Source organism: Drosophila bipectinata, chromosome XR, assembly GCF_030179905.1.
Source record: "Drosophila bipectinata strain 14024-0381.07 chromosome XR, DbipHiC1v2, whole genome shotgun sequence".
NCBI classification, from domain to species: Eukaryota; Metazoa; Arthropoda; class Insecta; order Diptera; family Drosophilidae; genus Drosophila; species Drosophila bipectinata.
Window position 1 is genome coordinate 25,766,373 of NC_091735.1, and position 16,174 is coordinate 25,782,546.

At 44.6% G+C, this 16,174-nt stretch overlaps 1 protein-coding gene across 1 annotated transcript; it reads right to left on the reverse strand.

The window, feature by feature from the left end:
• Nucleotides 1–746: 746 nt before the first annotated feature.
• On the reverse strand, nucleotides 747–3,093 carry Idgf4 (Imaginal disc growth factor 4). The gene is made up of 4 exons (XM_017239338.3): nucleotides 3,009–3,093; nucleotides 2,551–2,673; nucleotides 1,552–2,112; nucleotides 747–1,488 (listed from the first exon to the last, which is right to left on the reverse strand). Exons 2-4 carry the CDS (start codon nucleotides 2,666–2,668, stop codon nucleotides 839–841), a joined length of 1,329 nt encoding a protein of 442 aa, XP_017094827.1. The 5' UTR covers nucleotides 2,669–2,673; nucleotides 3,009–3,093; the 3' UTR covers nucleotides 747–838.
• Nucleotides 3,094–16,174: the final 13,081 nt, after the last annotated feature.

Below are 16,174 nucleotides of genomic sequence, written 5' to 3' on the forward strand. Positions count from 1 at the left end.
TGCCCGGGACGGGGCCGAAAGCGGCAAGAGTGGATTTCAGGCATAGTGCCGACACGAGATTTATGCTGCCAGTGATATGCCCAAACAGCAGGCAGGAAGAGCACTGAGAAAAAAGCCAAAAGGCCAGACTTTCCTTTGAAAAATCAGCAGATGAATAAGCGGCAAGCAGTAGTGGGAAGATCGGGGCAAAATCGTCGAAGAACCTTCCCAAATAACCAACGAAAGCTATTGAAGAATTTTCTCTGTATTTTTTCGCTTTGTGGGCTTTGAAAATCCAATGCGCTTCTCACAAAACCGAGTGCATCCTCCCATCCCCTTCTGGCCGGGCGCGGGGATTGTGGCAAGGGGTGGTGGGTGCCGGGAACTTGGCACTTCCTGTTCTGGGTCCTGGTCCGGTGAGCAGGCATTGCGTATGCGTGATGCTCGGTGCGGGACTATGACTCTACAATATACTTTGCCAGCGCCCGAGTTATGGTTTTTGCGGTTGCATTTTGCAATTTTGCAAATGATAAAGTGATCCTGGTGCTGGGAAGTGGGTGTATGTCAGCGGGAATGGTTCAAGTGGTCACAGCATGGCAGCCACCCACCGAAGATGGATGAGCCAATGGCCACAATGCAATGTGGACCAGCCCTCCCATCGCTCGGAGATCGGATGTGAACTGCCTAAGCAGCGGCCGTGGAAGGCTCGTGTTCAATAAGTTCTCTTTAAGCCCCTTCCCCCTAAGTATAGGAGTTAAAGAAAGCACTATCTTTCGTCATGATGCATTTCAAGGATTACAAAGTTTGGTGTCAATTACAGTTACAAAAAAAACAAATAGGTTAGATGGGGATTCCTCGTCTACAGACTGCCCTTGATCTTGCGCAGGATGGGGAACTTGTCGCCGCCGGTGCAGCCGCCGCGGAAGTCGTCGAAGCTCAGGTCGACGACGGCGATGCCGCCCAGACCCTCCCGCTTCACGTACTCCGCCTTGATGGCCGCCGTGTCGGGGTCCTCGTAGCCCACCCAGACGCCGTTCTCGCCGCTGTCGTCGGCGGAGCGGTAGGCGTAGCTGCCGAAGCGCCGGGTGGGGTCACCCACCTTGCGGAGCGGGCCGTCGGCGCCCTTGAGGTGCTGGTTGGCGGGGTTGGGCAGCTTGGCGCACACCTCCGGCCAGCTAAGGAGGCCGGGAACCTGGGTCTGGGTACCAGCGGGGGCCACGCCGTCGGCCTCGGCTACTGGAGGCAGTCCAGTCAGGCCGGAGTCCTTGGTGAGCTTCCAGGCGCGTCCGTAGGTGGCCAAGCCGACGTTGATCTTGGAGGCCGGGGCCCGGTTCTGGGTCCAGTACTTGACCTGGTAGTTCACGTTCGCCTCGGGGTTCCTCTCGTTCAGCTCGTAGATCGGGGCCGGGAAGTCAGCCACCTCGTTGTTCCTCTCAGGGGTCTGGAAGTCGTAGGCGTGCAAGTTTACGTAGTCCAGGTTGTTGATCAGGGCTGGCACATCAAAGAAGACTAAAACGAAAATAAACAGAACAATAAGCAATGGTACAAAGCTATCCCTGAAGAAGGACTTACGCGACGAGTTCACGTTGGGCAGGACACTGAGTCCCAGAAGGTAGCCATCGGGCCGGAAGGCGTTCTTCAGTTCGCGCACCAGGGCAGTGAACTCCTCCTTGTGCTCCTCGGACTTCTCGTCGACGATGTAGTCGCCGGTAAAGATCTTCTTGAATCCCTTCCAGAACTTTCCGATGCTACCGTGCACCTTCTTGGCCTTGTTCTTGGGGAACTGCCAGGCGAGGTCGAGGCCGTCGAAGCCGTAGGTCTTGATCAGGGAGTGGGCGCTGTTGATGAAGGGGATCCTGGCGTTGCTGCTCTCGAGCAGGGTGAGGTACTTGTTGTTCTCGGGGTCCACCACGTCCTTGTCGCCGCCCACACTCAGCAGGACCTTCAGGGCGGGGTACTTGCGCTTCAGGGAGGTCACCTGGCGGAACAGGCTGCTGCCCAGGTCGAGGTCGAGCTTCTCGTTGTTGCTCACCAGCTTGTTGCTGGAGGGGTTGATGCCGGCGTATCCATAGATCAGGTGGGTGCAGTACTGCAGGGCGGGCTCCAGGTCGGAGAGGATCAGCTTGGAGAGACCTGTTGGTCGTAAGACGCCATTAGATTGGGCTTAGATAGTACACACTGGCTACCTGTTGGCCCATTCAATTAACGCCTTGAGGTGCCAGCTCTCTAGAATTCTACAATGAGTCACCCACCCAGTCGGCTGTCAGTGAAACTAATCGAACACCCAATGCCGGGGTATGAGTGGGTTTTTCCCCCTTCCAGTGCAATTCGCCAAGTGGTTACACCACTTCTGCCTTGATCTTGTGACCCATCGGGAGACCCAATTATCAGCCGGGCACAAAACGTCCCACAATTTTATGCTTTTAGCATGGGCCTATGAAAAGTGAAAATCATCTAATTGAATTGCTTGGCCGACTTTCTATACTTTTTCTATATATGGGTACGTGCACCCCTGCGATAACCCCGAGCTTAATCTAAATACAGTTAATATATGAGTTCGGGGGGACTTACCCTCGCGGATGAAGCTGCTGCCGTCGTAGTAGCAGAGCAGGTGATGGGTGTTGGCGGCGGAGATCTGGCCGATGGCCAGAGATCCCAGCAGGAGGGACAGCAGGGCGAAGAACTTCATCGGGCCTGCAAAGGGGATTCAGAGATAAGCCCAGAATTAGCGATAAGGAAACGGTAATGCGAAGGGGGGATAACAGAATGGGGTTACATAATCGTTAAAGTAAGGCTTTAAGTTGGGTTTGAAAGTATAAGAAAAGAAGATTTTAGAGGAATTTTAATTTTGACCAAAAGTCATGAGAGATCTTAAACACACACAGAAAAAAAAAACAATAAAAAATCTGCTTTGCGAAAGGTCTGTTTCGGGCAATAAAAGTGGCTTTAAATTTTCACAAAAAAAAAATATATACAACTTGGGATAGAATATATGGAAAAGAAGGTATATGTGCAGGTTCACCACTGACTTGTTGTGCTCGCATTAAGCGAAAAACTGAAACTGAACCGAGGCTGTGAGCCAAACTTAAAGTGAACTTGTTGAGAATACGAACAGTGCGGAATCTGAGCGAGACTTACTATATGGGCTTGAGAGAGCTTTAAAATGAAAAATGAATTTGGAACGTCGCACTGGGGCCGTGTGGGGGGGGACGGGGTGGGCGAGGGGCAGGGCAAACAAAACCAAAAACAAACATAATCTGAATATGTGTGTTGAAAACAAAACAGTCCAGTCCGGGCCACCGAATCTCCGACTCGGGGGCCGACTTGGGAAGTGGAAATATTTTAATAACGATCATCAGATAGCGACGTTCACTGAATCGTGAATAGGTTCGAAGCACTCGAAGAAACCAAACACTCAAGGCAGAACCCTTTCCCTAGATTCTCCTCGAAAGTCTGATCATAAACAAGTAATTAATAACAATCGAATGATTCCCAAAGATCTCTCCTAATTACCAAAAACGATTCCCATCAGGAAGCAAGTTTGAAGACAGCTTTTAAAGACGTACTTTAAAATATGAATACATTGTTGTTATCTCCGAAAATCGGCAATTAAGTCGGCCCGCCTGAAATTGCCTCCATTGCCGTAAAACCCGGGCTTTATATTCGACTTGAGTGTTTGTGATTGTTGTAAGTGTTTTGCTCCGAGAGCCTGAATGTTTTTGAGTTTATTGTGGTTTACGTGGGTATATGACGGGTGTGATGTCATCACTATCGGGAATTGGCCGAGCAATTATACAATCAGGCCAACGCATCGGGCATTATATAGACGCATATTGCCATTAAGGCAGTCAGCGGTAGTTTTTTTTCAATAATTTCGCATCGTTTTTTCGGCTTTGGAGGATAAGTCCCCGACATAAACACACAGAGCGAAATAAAATCGCAAATTGACAAAGCAAACTGGCCTGGCCTTTGCTCTATTAATTTGTGTAAAAATTGGTTTCAATAAATAAACACTCCGGGTGAGTTTGCATTCGTTTTCGGTCCTCAAATGTTTACTCGGTCGTGGATGGACTGGTCGGGGGGCTTTATCAATTTATGTCAGAGAAGCAGAGCCGGGGAGTCGGAGGTCGAAGCTCGCAGATAGTCGTCTTTGTTAGATTTAATTCGCTGGCGACATCGACGTGTTATCCCCACCTATTTTTCTGTATTTCTCGCTCTGATCCGACTCAGCTGAGGGATTTGGCCTGGGATTTGCACTGCTTTTTGGTTATGGCTTTTTGGGTTTTCGGCTTTCGGATTTGGGGTTTGGGTTTTCGGTTTTCGGTTTTCGGTTTTGGGTTGGGCCGGCTAATGGGCTAACAATTCGAATGACTGACTGGCCGAGGGTCACAGCGTGCGGTTTTATTTGGTTGGCACAAAATATTATATTCAATTAAAGCCCCGGCGGTGTTTGTTATGATTTGATGTAGTGGACGAGTGGAAGGCCTTCCTCGGGAAGAAATATCGGAAACCCACACACCTACAGGTTAAGTCCCAGACTCCTACGACTTTGAGAGCATCAATACTTCGGCTAGAATAACTGCCACTTTCTCTTCCCTGTTATTAGTACATATTTAACATTTAAGCCCCAAAGTATGCAACTTGACAAGCTCCGGCATTCGATGAAATATCATCAGAGAGGCAGGCCGAACTACAAAACCATATTTTGTTCAATGTTATGTAAAGGAGGCTTAAATCGTTATTTAATATTTGTCCATTCATTAAGCAGGACTACAGCACTGCAGGACTGCAGAGATCACACCCAAAACACCCGCGTGGACCTAGTGGGCGGCAGGGGCGGGGTCAGACAAACAATAATTAAGTAACAAAAATACTGCCTTTCGCAAATAGACACACAAAACAATGCAAAATGATTTAACAATAAAATAAAATAAATGGACATGGCCGGGTGTGGCGGGGCTTCAATGAATTTTATTTATTTTTATTATTAAACGTGTAATCAGTGAAAAGTAAACAATTAAAAATGTGTATTTCTCGCGTTCGCTATTGGAATTTAATTTTTATTTTCACATGGCCTTTTCTCTGTGGAGTGCGAGTGTGGGGTCCTGTGTGCGAGAGTCCTGTCTGTGCGAGTCCTGTGTGTGAGTGTGTAATTTAAACCAATTAAACACTCGCCCAATGAACAAGCAGCCACCAATCCTGCTTGTTAAGTATGATTTTCAAAATGGTTTCGTTTCGGTCACAAAAAAGGTGGCAAAATATGCGCCATAAATAAACTTAATACGCAAATAAAAAGTGTACGCGAAATACGATAATCGATGTCCAGTGATAAATGAAACATGAGGAACCTGCAACAGCGAGCAGAAAACGCCGCAAAGGAAACCCGATAGCCTGAGTACTCCTGACTTTTAAGGCATTTAAATAAAGCCAACACAACGAATTCCCTCAATAAATATGACCACATTAATGAAATCAGACGAGCTCTCACGGTGTAATTTACAAATAAGGTTTCACAACTTTCCCTGCCACTCGTTAATCGAACACAATTGCATTTTAAATGCCACCATCAAGCGAAACCTTTTCAAAAATTGGAAATTCCAGCACCTACCATCACCCCGTTCGAAACTTCATATCCATTATCCATTTCATACAGAATAAGATATTTCACTAAGGAAAATATGGTCCTCGATCGAATCCCTATAGCCCTACCCTCACTTTTTCCTAAGGGGGCACGGATCGTCGAAGATCGACGGAGAATCGATCCACAATTCTTTTAAGGTGCTCCGCTTGGGAATCCGATCATTTTTGACGAAGCTATCGTCTTCGGATGGACCCCTATACCAATATCCTCATTTTTGAAGGGAGCCATAGGAAAAATTGACAAAAAATTGATTTGAAAATTTGTATTCAGGTTTTGATGCAGATCGATGGAGAATCGCTCCACAATTCTTTTAAGGTACCCCGCTTGGGAATCCGATCATTTTTGACGAAGCTATTGTCTTCGGATGGACCCCTATACCAATATCCTCATTTTTGAAGGGAGCCCCATAGGAAAAATGGACAAAAAATTGATTTGAAAATTTGTATTCAGGTTTTGATGCAGGTCGATGGAGAATCGCTCCACAATTCTTTTAAGGTACCCCGCTTGGGAATCCGATCATTTTTGACGAAGCTATCGTCTTCGGATGGACCCCTATACCAATATCCTAATTTTTAAAGGGAGCCCCATAGGAAAAATGGACAAAAAATTGATTTGAAAATTTGTATTCAGGTTTTGATGCAGATTGATGGAGAATCGATCCACAATTCTTTTAAGGTACCCCGCTTGGGAATCCGATCATTTTTGACGAAGCTATCGTCTTCGGATGGACCCCTATACCAATATCCTAATTTTTAAAGGGAGCCCCATAGGAAAAATGGACAAAAAATTGATTTGAAAATTTGTATTCAGGTTTTGATGCAGATCGATGGAGAATCGATCCACAATTCTTTTAAGGTACCCCGCTTGGGAATCCGATCATTTTTGACGAAGCTATCGTCTTCGGATGGACCCCTATACCAATATCCTAATTTTTAAAGGGAGCCCCATAGGAAAAATGGACAAAAAATTGATTTGAAAATTTGTATTCAGGTTTTGATGCAGATCGATGGAGAATCGATCCACAATTCTTTTAAGGTACCCCGCTTGGGAATCCGATCATTTTTGACGAAGCTATCGTCTTCGGATGGACTCCTATACCAATATCCTCATTTTTGAAGGGAGCCCCATAGGAAAAATGGACAAAAAATTGATTTGAAAATTTGTATTCAGGTTTTGATGCAGATCGATGGAGAATCGATCCACAATTCTTTTAAGGTACCCCGCTTGGGAATCCGATCATTTTTGACGAAGCTATCGTCTTCGGATGGACCCCTATGCCAATATCCTCATTTTTGAAGGGAGCCCCATAGGAAAAATGGACAAAAAATTGATTTGAAAATTTGTATTCAGGTTTTGATGCAGATCGATGGAGAATCGCTCCACAATTCTTTTAAGGTACCCCGCTTGGGAATCCGATCATTTTTGACGAAGCTATTGTCTTCGGATGGACCCCTATACCAATATCCTCATTTTTGAAGGGAGCCCCATAGGAAAAATGGACAAAAAATTGATTTGAAAATTTGTATTCAGGTTTTGATGCAGATCGATGGAGAATCGCTCCACAATTCTTTTAAGGTACCCCGCTTGGGAATCCGATCATTTTTGACGAAGCTATCGTCTTCGGATGGACCCCTATACCAATATCCTGATTTTTAAAGGGAGCCCCATAGGAAAAATGGACCAAAAATTAATTTGAAAATTTGTATTCAGGTTTTGATGCAGGTCGATGGAGAATCGCTCCACAATTCTTTTAAGGTACCCCGCTTGGGAATCCGATCATTTTTGACGAAGCTATCGTCTTCGGATGGACCCCTATACCAATATCCTAATTTTTAAAGGGAGCCCCATAGGAAAAATGGACAAAAAATTGATTTGAAAATTTGTATTCAGGTTTTGATGCAGATTGATGGAGAATCGATCCACAATTCTTTTAAGGTACCCCGCTTGGGAATCCGATCATTTTTGACGAAGCTATCGTCTTCGGATGGACCCCTATACCAATATCCTAATTTTTAAAGGGAGCCCCATAGGAAAAATGGACAAAAAATTGGTACCCCGCTTGGGAATCCGATCATTTTTGACGAAGCTATCGTCTTCGGATGGACTCCTATACCAATATCCTCATTTTTGAAGGGAGCCCCATAGGAAAAATGGACAAAAAATTGATTTGAAAATTTGTATTCAGGTTTTGATGCAGATCGATGGAGAATCGATCCACAATTCTTTTAAGGTACCCCGCTTGGGAATCCGATCATTTTTGACGAAGCTATTGTCTTCGGATGGACCCCTATACCAATATCCTCATTTTTGAAGGGAGCCCCATAGGAAAAATGGACAAAAAATTGATTTGAAAATTTGTATTCAGGTTTTGATGCAGATCGATGGAGAATCGATCCACAATTCTTTTAAGGTACCCCGCTTGGGAATCCGATCATTTATGACGAAGCTATCGTCTTCGGATGGACCCCTATGCCAATATCCTCATTTTTGAAGGGAGCCCCATAGGAAAAATGGACAAAAAATTGATTTGAAAATTTGTATTCAGGTTTTGATGCAGATCGATGGAGAATCGATCCACAATTCTTTTAAGGTACCCCGCTTGGGAATCCGATCATTTTTGACGAAGCTATCGTCTTCGGATGGACCCCTATGCCAATATCCTCATTTTTGAAGGGAGCCCCATAGGAAAAATGGACAAAAAATTGATTTGAAAATTTGTATTCAGGTTTTGATGCAGATCGATGGAGAATCGATCCACAATTCTTTTAAGGTACCCCGCTTGGGAATCCGATCATTTTTGACGAAGCTATCGTCTTCGGATGGACCCCTATGCCAATATCCTCATTTTTGAAGGGAGCCCCATAGGAAAAATGGACAAAAAATTGATTTGAAAATTTGTATTCAGGTTTTGATGCAGATCGATGGAGAATCGCTCCACAATTCTTTTAAGGTACCCCGCTTGGGAATCCGATCATTTTTGACGAAGCTATCGTCTTCGGATGGACCCCTATACCAATATCCTAATTTTTAAAGGGAGCCCCATAGGAAAAATGGACAAAAAATTGATTTGAAAATTTGTATTCAGGTTTTGATGCAGATTGATGGAGAATCGATCCACAATTCTTTTAAGGTACCCCGCTTGGGAATCCGATCATTTTTGACGAAGCTATCGTCTTCGGATGGACCCCTATACCAATATCCTAATTTTTAAAGGGAGCCCCATAGGAAAAATGGACAAAAAATTGATTTGAAAATTTGTATTCAGGTTTTGATGCAGATCGATGGAGAATCGATCCACAATTCTTTTAAGGTACCCCGCTTGGGAATCCGATCATTTATGACGAAGCTATCGTCAACGGATGGACCCCTATGCCAATATCCTCATTTTTGAAGGGAGCCCCATAGGAAAAATGGACAAAAAATTGATTTGAAAATTTGTATTCAGGTTTTGATGCAGATCGATGGAGAATCGATCCACAATTCTTTTAAGGTACCCCGCTTGGGAATCCGATCATTTTTGACGAAGCTATTGTCTTCGGATGGACCCCTATACCAATATCCTCATTTTTGAAGGGAGCCCCATAGGAAAAATGGACAAAAAATTGATTTGAAAATTTGTATTCAGGTTTTGATGCCGATCGATGGAGAATCGATCCACAATTCTTTTAAGGTACCCCGCTTGGGAATCCGATCATTTTTGACGAAGCTATCGTCTTCGGATGGACCCCTATACCAATATCCTCATTTTTGAAGGGAGCCCCATAGGAAAAATGGACAAAAAATTGATTTGAAAATTTGTATTCAGGTTTTGATGCAGATCGATGGAGAATCGATCCACAATTCTTTTAAGGTACCCCGCTTGGGAATCCGATCATTTATGACGAAGCTATCGTCTTCGGATGGACCCCTATGCCAATATCCTCATTTTTGAAGGGAGCCCCATAGGAAAAATGGACAAAAAATTGATTTGAAAATTTGTATTCAGGGTTTGATGCAGATCGATGGAGAATCGATCCACAATTCTTTTAAGGTACCCCGCTTGGGAATCCGATCATTTTTGACGAAGCTATCGTCTTCGGATGGACCCCTATACCAATATCCTAATTTTTGAAGGGAGCCTCATAGGAAAAATGGACAAAAAATTGATTTGAAAATTTGTATTCAGGTTTTGATGCAGATCGATGGAGAATCGATCCACAATTCTTTTAAGGTACCCCGCTTGGGAATCCGATCATTTTTGACGAAGCTATCGTCTTCGGATGGACCCCTATACCAATATCCTCATTTTTGAAGGGAGCCTCATAGGAAAAATGGACAAAAAATTGATTTGAAAATTTGTATTCAGGTTTTCATGCAGATCGATGGAGAATCGATCCACAATTCTTTTAAGGTACCCCGCTTGGGAATCCGATCATTTTTGACGAAGCTATTGTCTTCGGATGGACCCCTATACCAATATCCTCATTTTTGAAAGGAGCCTCATAGGAAAAATGGACAAAAAATTGATTTGAAAATTTGTATTCAGGTTTTGATGCAGATCGATGGAGAATCGATCCACAATTCTTTTAAGGTACTCCGCTTGGGAATCCGATCATTTTTGACGAAGCTAGCGCCTTCGGATGGAGCCCTATACCTTATACAGGTAGTAACAAGAAAGGAAAGCTAACTTCGGGCGGAGCCGAAGTTTATATACCCTTGCAGTTAAAACTGGATATATATCGCAAACATCGGATATAGTTGGCCGATCCTTATGATTACATCATAATAAAACAAATTAATTAAAATAAAAAATCTAAAAAAAAGTCCCAAGCTTCTATCTTCAAAAATACGAAAGTTGATATTTCTACCAAATACCATTTCCGATCGTTCAGTTATATGGCAGCTATAGGATATAGTCGGCCGATCCTAATGAAATTTGGTAGGTCGGATTAACTGACCAAAAATATAATCTGTAGCAAATTCCAGCTTTCTATCTTCAAAAACACGAAAGTTGGGTCATTTCCGATCGTTCAGTTATATGGCAGCTATAAGATATAGTCGGCCGATCCTTATGAAATTTGGCATGTCGTAATTTGTCGCCAAAAATAGCTCTCATGTTAAATTTGAAGTCTCTAAATTTAAAAACACCAAAGTTATACCATTTCCGATCAATCAGTTATATGGCAGCTATAGGATATAGTCGGCCGATCCCGGCCGTTCCGACTTATATACTGCGTGCAATGGAAAGAAGGGTGTGTGCAAAGTTTTAAGACGATAGCTTCAAAACTGAGAGACTAGTTCGCGTAGAAACGGACAGACAGACAGACGGACAGACAGACGGACAGACGGACAGACGGACAGACGGACATGCTCATATCAACTCAGGAGGTGATCCTGATCAAGAATATATATACTTTATAGGGTCGGAGATGTCTCCTTCACTGCGTTGCACACTTTTGGACAAAATTATAATACCCTCTGCAAGGGTATAAAAATAACCCCAAGAGCTTTGGTCATTGCTTAGAGCTAACGTGGCATGTTTTCAGTTTTAATGAGACTCTTTCGCTTTTATATATGATAACATATATGATAACATTTTTAATATGGAGGATGGTGTGAGTAATGAAAATACAACACTATTAATTCGCTCGCTGCTTTTTGTTTGTGTCGTAAATCGATTAATTAACGTTATGGCCGGGGTCATAATTTCTTTTTTGTTTTTCTCTAATTAAATGTACAGCATATTTGAAATGTCCGGCTCTGTCATTGAAATTAATCGCTTCGGCCCACGCCGCGGCCAGCACATGCCATTGTTTGAAAGTTTTTTTCGCAGTACATTTTTTGCAGTACAAGGGGGAACAAAGGTCGGCAGAAATATCGACTTGGAATTCCAGCTGCCTTTGGCTCCGTCATAAATCCAACGAAAGCATAAAAATTGCATATGGAATAAGAATGCGAAAAAAATGGATGGGCAAGGAAAACACACAAAAGTCGCAAATAAAATTACGTGAAACAGTCGCAGACGAGGTTGGCGACAGAAGTCGGAGCGGAGTACATGCATATATCTGTACAAATACCGAGTCCAGGATCCAGTATCCAGTATATATCCCGCTTATATATTATATGTATTTTGCATGTCGCCTAACATATATTTGTTTGTATTGCCGGTGCCCATATACGTATTTTTGTGCTGCTTTTTTCTGTGACGTTTCGGGATCATTGCATGGCTGAAAAGCAGGGGCACAGGCAGCGGCAGGCGGGCTGGCAGGACATGGAAGGGGGTCGTGGAAGATGAGCCTGGCATAAAGTCAATGATGCACAAAACTACCAGAAGCTGGAACAGAAGTGGCAACAATGGAGAGGCAGGAAACTTCGCCAGTTGGGAAATCACGAAGCGAAATGGCGTCTAAAGGATTGCCAAATAATATTTAAAATGGTAAGAATACCAGGTACTCGTCTAGGAATCAGCACAAGCTTTGCTCCCCCAATTCCTCCTCCTGATCTATTATGTCAAAGGAAAGGGTATATCCTGGCAGAGTATGGCCGCCTTTATGGACCGAATTCGTTGAAAATTGAAGAAGCATGGAGAGATGTTCTGGGCACGTGCACATTGCGCATACGCCTCGTCGCACAGGGGTGGTCAGGGGGACGGCAGTGAAATTGCTTTACCATACAAGTATGTATATGTACATATAAATATCTGAAAAATATTGTTTAATGCAGCATCCCCTGCCCCCTCTCCGCCCTGTAGCCCCGTCAGAATAATGGATTAGCCAGAGAGCCGAAAAGGGACGCCCCACTGAATGTCAATGTCCCGAAGTCCTTAAGAATATTTTGATCGATGATTGGTGCCTGGCTCACGCACCAAAGCAGATTGACTGACTGCCTGCAGCAGAGATTGACTGACTGAGTGACTGACTAACTGACTCACTGACTGACTGAGTGACTGACTCAGCTACTGAGTGTCTGATAGAGCGGCTAACAGGAGCCAGGAGACCTAACAAATGACGTTGGCAAAACAAAAGATTCCGGCCATATCTCAGGCGCCCGCTCTGTCAAACTTTTGTCCTGGAATCCTTCGGAAGTTGGCCGTCCGCCAGAGGAGGGCACGCACAGATAAGCGGCGGGGCAAAAAGTTTTGATTGAAATTAATAATTTCCAATTGGTATTTAAGGCGGCACTCCCCCAACAATTCCTGCCACAACGAATGCCAGAAGTTGTCAATTTTTGCCTAGTCTGTTGACCAGAAGTAGACTCCTCAGAATCCCCCCTCTCGTGGCAGGACAGTGGAAAAATTTGGCTCTAACAAATAGGTGGAAGAATTAAAATAATCCACAAAAAGAAAATATGTTCTTACAACTTAAGGTGAGTCCTGCGGAAGCAATCGTTAGGTGTTTGTGTCAAAGTTTTTCTTTAACTTAGCAACCGCCATTTCACACATCCTTGGCCACCATTTTCGACTGTCCTGGCAGTCCAAACTGAAGTCAAAGTATCCTGGCATGCCTCAATTGGTTTTATGCTTGTGTCCTAGTATGTCCCTGCGCCGGGAGCTGCAGGACGGGCAGGATAAGCAACAGAGACAAAAGCTGATGGGGGCAGCTGCGAGATGGATGAAATTTTCCTTCGGTTTTGGCGGCTCCCCGCTCCTTGGTCTGGGGAAGAAACCGGGACATATGGAGTGTAACTCAGCTCAGGCTATTGCAGCCATCAACTCTTACTCTCAATTATCTCTCTTTATGATTATTTTTAGCAATGAAACTTAAATATCAAGCCAAGCCCTTAGTGTGAAATACGTTCTGAGGAAAAGCGCAATGTTTAAAGGGAATTTTCCACGGTGTGGCTTCATCGTGCCACTCCTGTCGTTGTTTATCGTGACATATTCGGGGAGTAGAGAGGGGCTATCGAATAGGGGTGGTGGGGGAGTGGAGCTGCCTGCGGAAGTACGCTTTTCTTCGGATGGTTTCCTGTTGCCACTTTGGCCGTTGCAGCTCCATAAGCATCTCCATCTCGATTTCATTTGCCTGCTGCTTAGGGGGAGTTGTGCAGGAAGAGAGGGGAGAGGGGCTGTCCTGGAGAGGAGGGCAGTGGGGCAGGAAACACTGGCCATAGTAGGGCATTGAAAATTTCCAATCAAATTCAGCCAGCGTGAAACCAGAAATTCACCCAAACTCGCTTCACGCTGCAGTTCTGAAGATCCTTGAGGGGCGAGAAGCAGGAGCCACCGCAGGAACACAATTTCCCATCCAGGACACACAGCAAAACACTTGAAAAAATGCTGCACTGCATTTCCATTTCCTCTTGCTTCTCTTGTAATAAACTCTCCAAAGTTTTCATTTTGTTCTGCCAGATTCTGAAAATACTTAAGGCCTACAAGGAGAAAAGGTTATAATTTCTGGGCCAACGGTGCGTATGCGCAATCAGGATAAGCAAGGGGGAGGGCTTCTTCCTGGGCACACTGTTTTGCGCAGCCATAAGCAAACCTTAACTGAGGCAATAAAATAAATTATAGTTTTAAAGAAGAACGAGTGCCCATCAAGGGACTCCACCCGCAGGGATGCATTGGGATTGTTCCTCTATTCATGCCCCTTTTTATACCCTTGCAGAGGGTATTATAATTTTGGTCAAAAGTGTGCAACGCAGTGAAGGAGACATCTCCGACCCTATAAAGTATATATATTCTTGATCAGGATCACCTCCTGAGTTGATATGAGCATGTCCGTCTGTCCGTCTGTCCGTCTGTCCGTCTGTCCGTCTGTCCGTCTGTCTGTCCGTCTGTCTGTCCGTCTGTCTGTCCGTCTGTCTGTTTCTACGCGAACTAGTCTCTCAGTTTTAAAGCTATCGACTTGAAACTTTGCACACACCCTTCTTTCCTTTGCACGCAGTATATAAGTCGGAACGGCCCGGATCGGCCGACTATATCCTATAGCTGCCATATAACTGATTGATCGGAAATGGTATAACTTTGGTGTTTTTAGAGTTAGAGAGTTCAAATTTGACATGAGAGCTATTTTCGGCAAAATAATACGACATGCCAAATTTCATAAGGATCGGCCGACTATATCCTATAGCTGCCATATAACTGAACGATCGGAAATGACCCAACTTTCGTGTTTTTGAAGATAGAAAGCTGGAACTTAGTACAGATTTAATTCTTGGTCAGTTGATCCAACCTACCAAATTTCATTAGGATCGGCCGACTATATCCCATAGCTGCCATATAACTGAACGATCGGAAATGGTATTTGGTAGAAATATCAACTTTCGTATTTTTGAAGATAGAAGTTTGGGACTTTTTTTAGATTTTGTATTGTAATAAATTGGATTATATATTCCTATTCCCATAAGGATCGGCCAACTATATCCGATGTTTGCGATAAATATCCGGTTTTAACTGCAAGGGTATATAAACTTCGGCTCCGCCCGAAGTTAGCTTTCCTTTCTTGTTAATTCTATTGCTATTCTGTTTTTTGCCACCCCATCAGTCCTAGCAACGATTTTTCTTCCCCTGCTTCCTTGGCGGAGCCATTACTTTTGCTTTAACTTGCACTTAGCCGCTGACAAAGCAGCTGCAACTGGTTAGGAGTGGCAGGAGGCGGGATCCTCGGGGAAGCGGCAGGAGCAGGGGCACTGCGCATCATTACTCTTGGCATGAGTTGACAACTCCTCTCCGGCCCCACCTCCCCAAGCACCTCCAGTGTATTGGCTGCCATTTTTGGCCAGCACCAGGAAAGACAAATATTGCACATGTCACTTCGACGTGAGCGAGTATGATGATATGCTAGCCCAGAGGCAGGAGGCACTATCGGGCTGCCAACGACGTTATTGAGAGCTTAAAGCTGGGACTGGCACTCCCGAGCATAGCATTTAAGACAATGTTTAGGGTCAACTCGGATAGATTTGTTTATCAACCGAAGAGGCTTGCTAGACTTGCCAGACTTTCCATTAAAAAGATTTGTTCCGAAGCACAAATCAACCATGATTTACCGATATTGCCGGCTCCTTCTCCGGAACTGCTGCTCTGGCAGGGCTCCCTCCCACAGTAGCTCCTTCCGATTCCGAATTGACAACTCGGAGACGACTCGGGCTATGACTTATTCATGTCAACCGCTGACAAACGGCGTGGGCCTGCAGATGAAGCAGCCAGACTGGAGAAGGTGAAGCCTTCAATCAGGCGCAGATTTATACATATATCTCCGTGCTCTCTACAGGAGATGCCATTTGGCTTTGGCATACTAATGAACTGTCCCACGCACCGAACTTCCAGAACTGAGCGAGGATCTCCCAGCCCATTGTCCTGGCAGGGCGCCTGATGCTCGTCTCAAGTGCCCATATATCTCGCAGTCAGCAGCCAGCAGGCAGGAGGCAGCAGGCAGCAGGGCGCTTAAATTACACTAAATCACAGCCAAACAAATTGAATTTTAAGTTGGCCATAGAAAACCCGCAATGCAGCCGCCTTCTGCAAGGGAAATCACTTGAAAAGGAGAAAAATCTGGAAGCCAGGCCGGGCTGGGGTCCTTCAGTCCTGGAAACAAAGAAGGAAGCGGTGACCGACGTCGTTGCCAAAATGACGAAGCG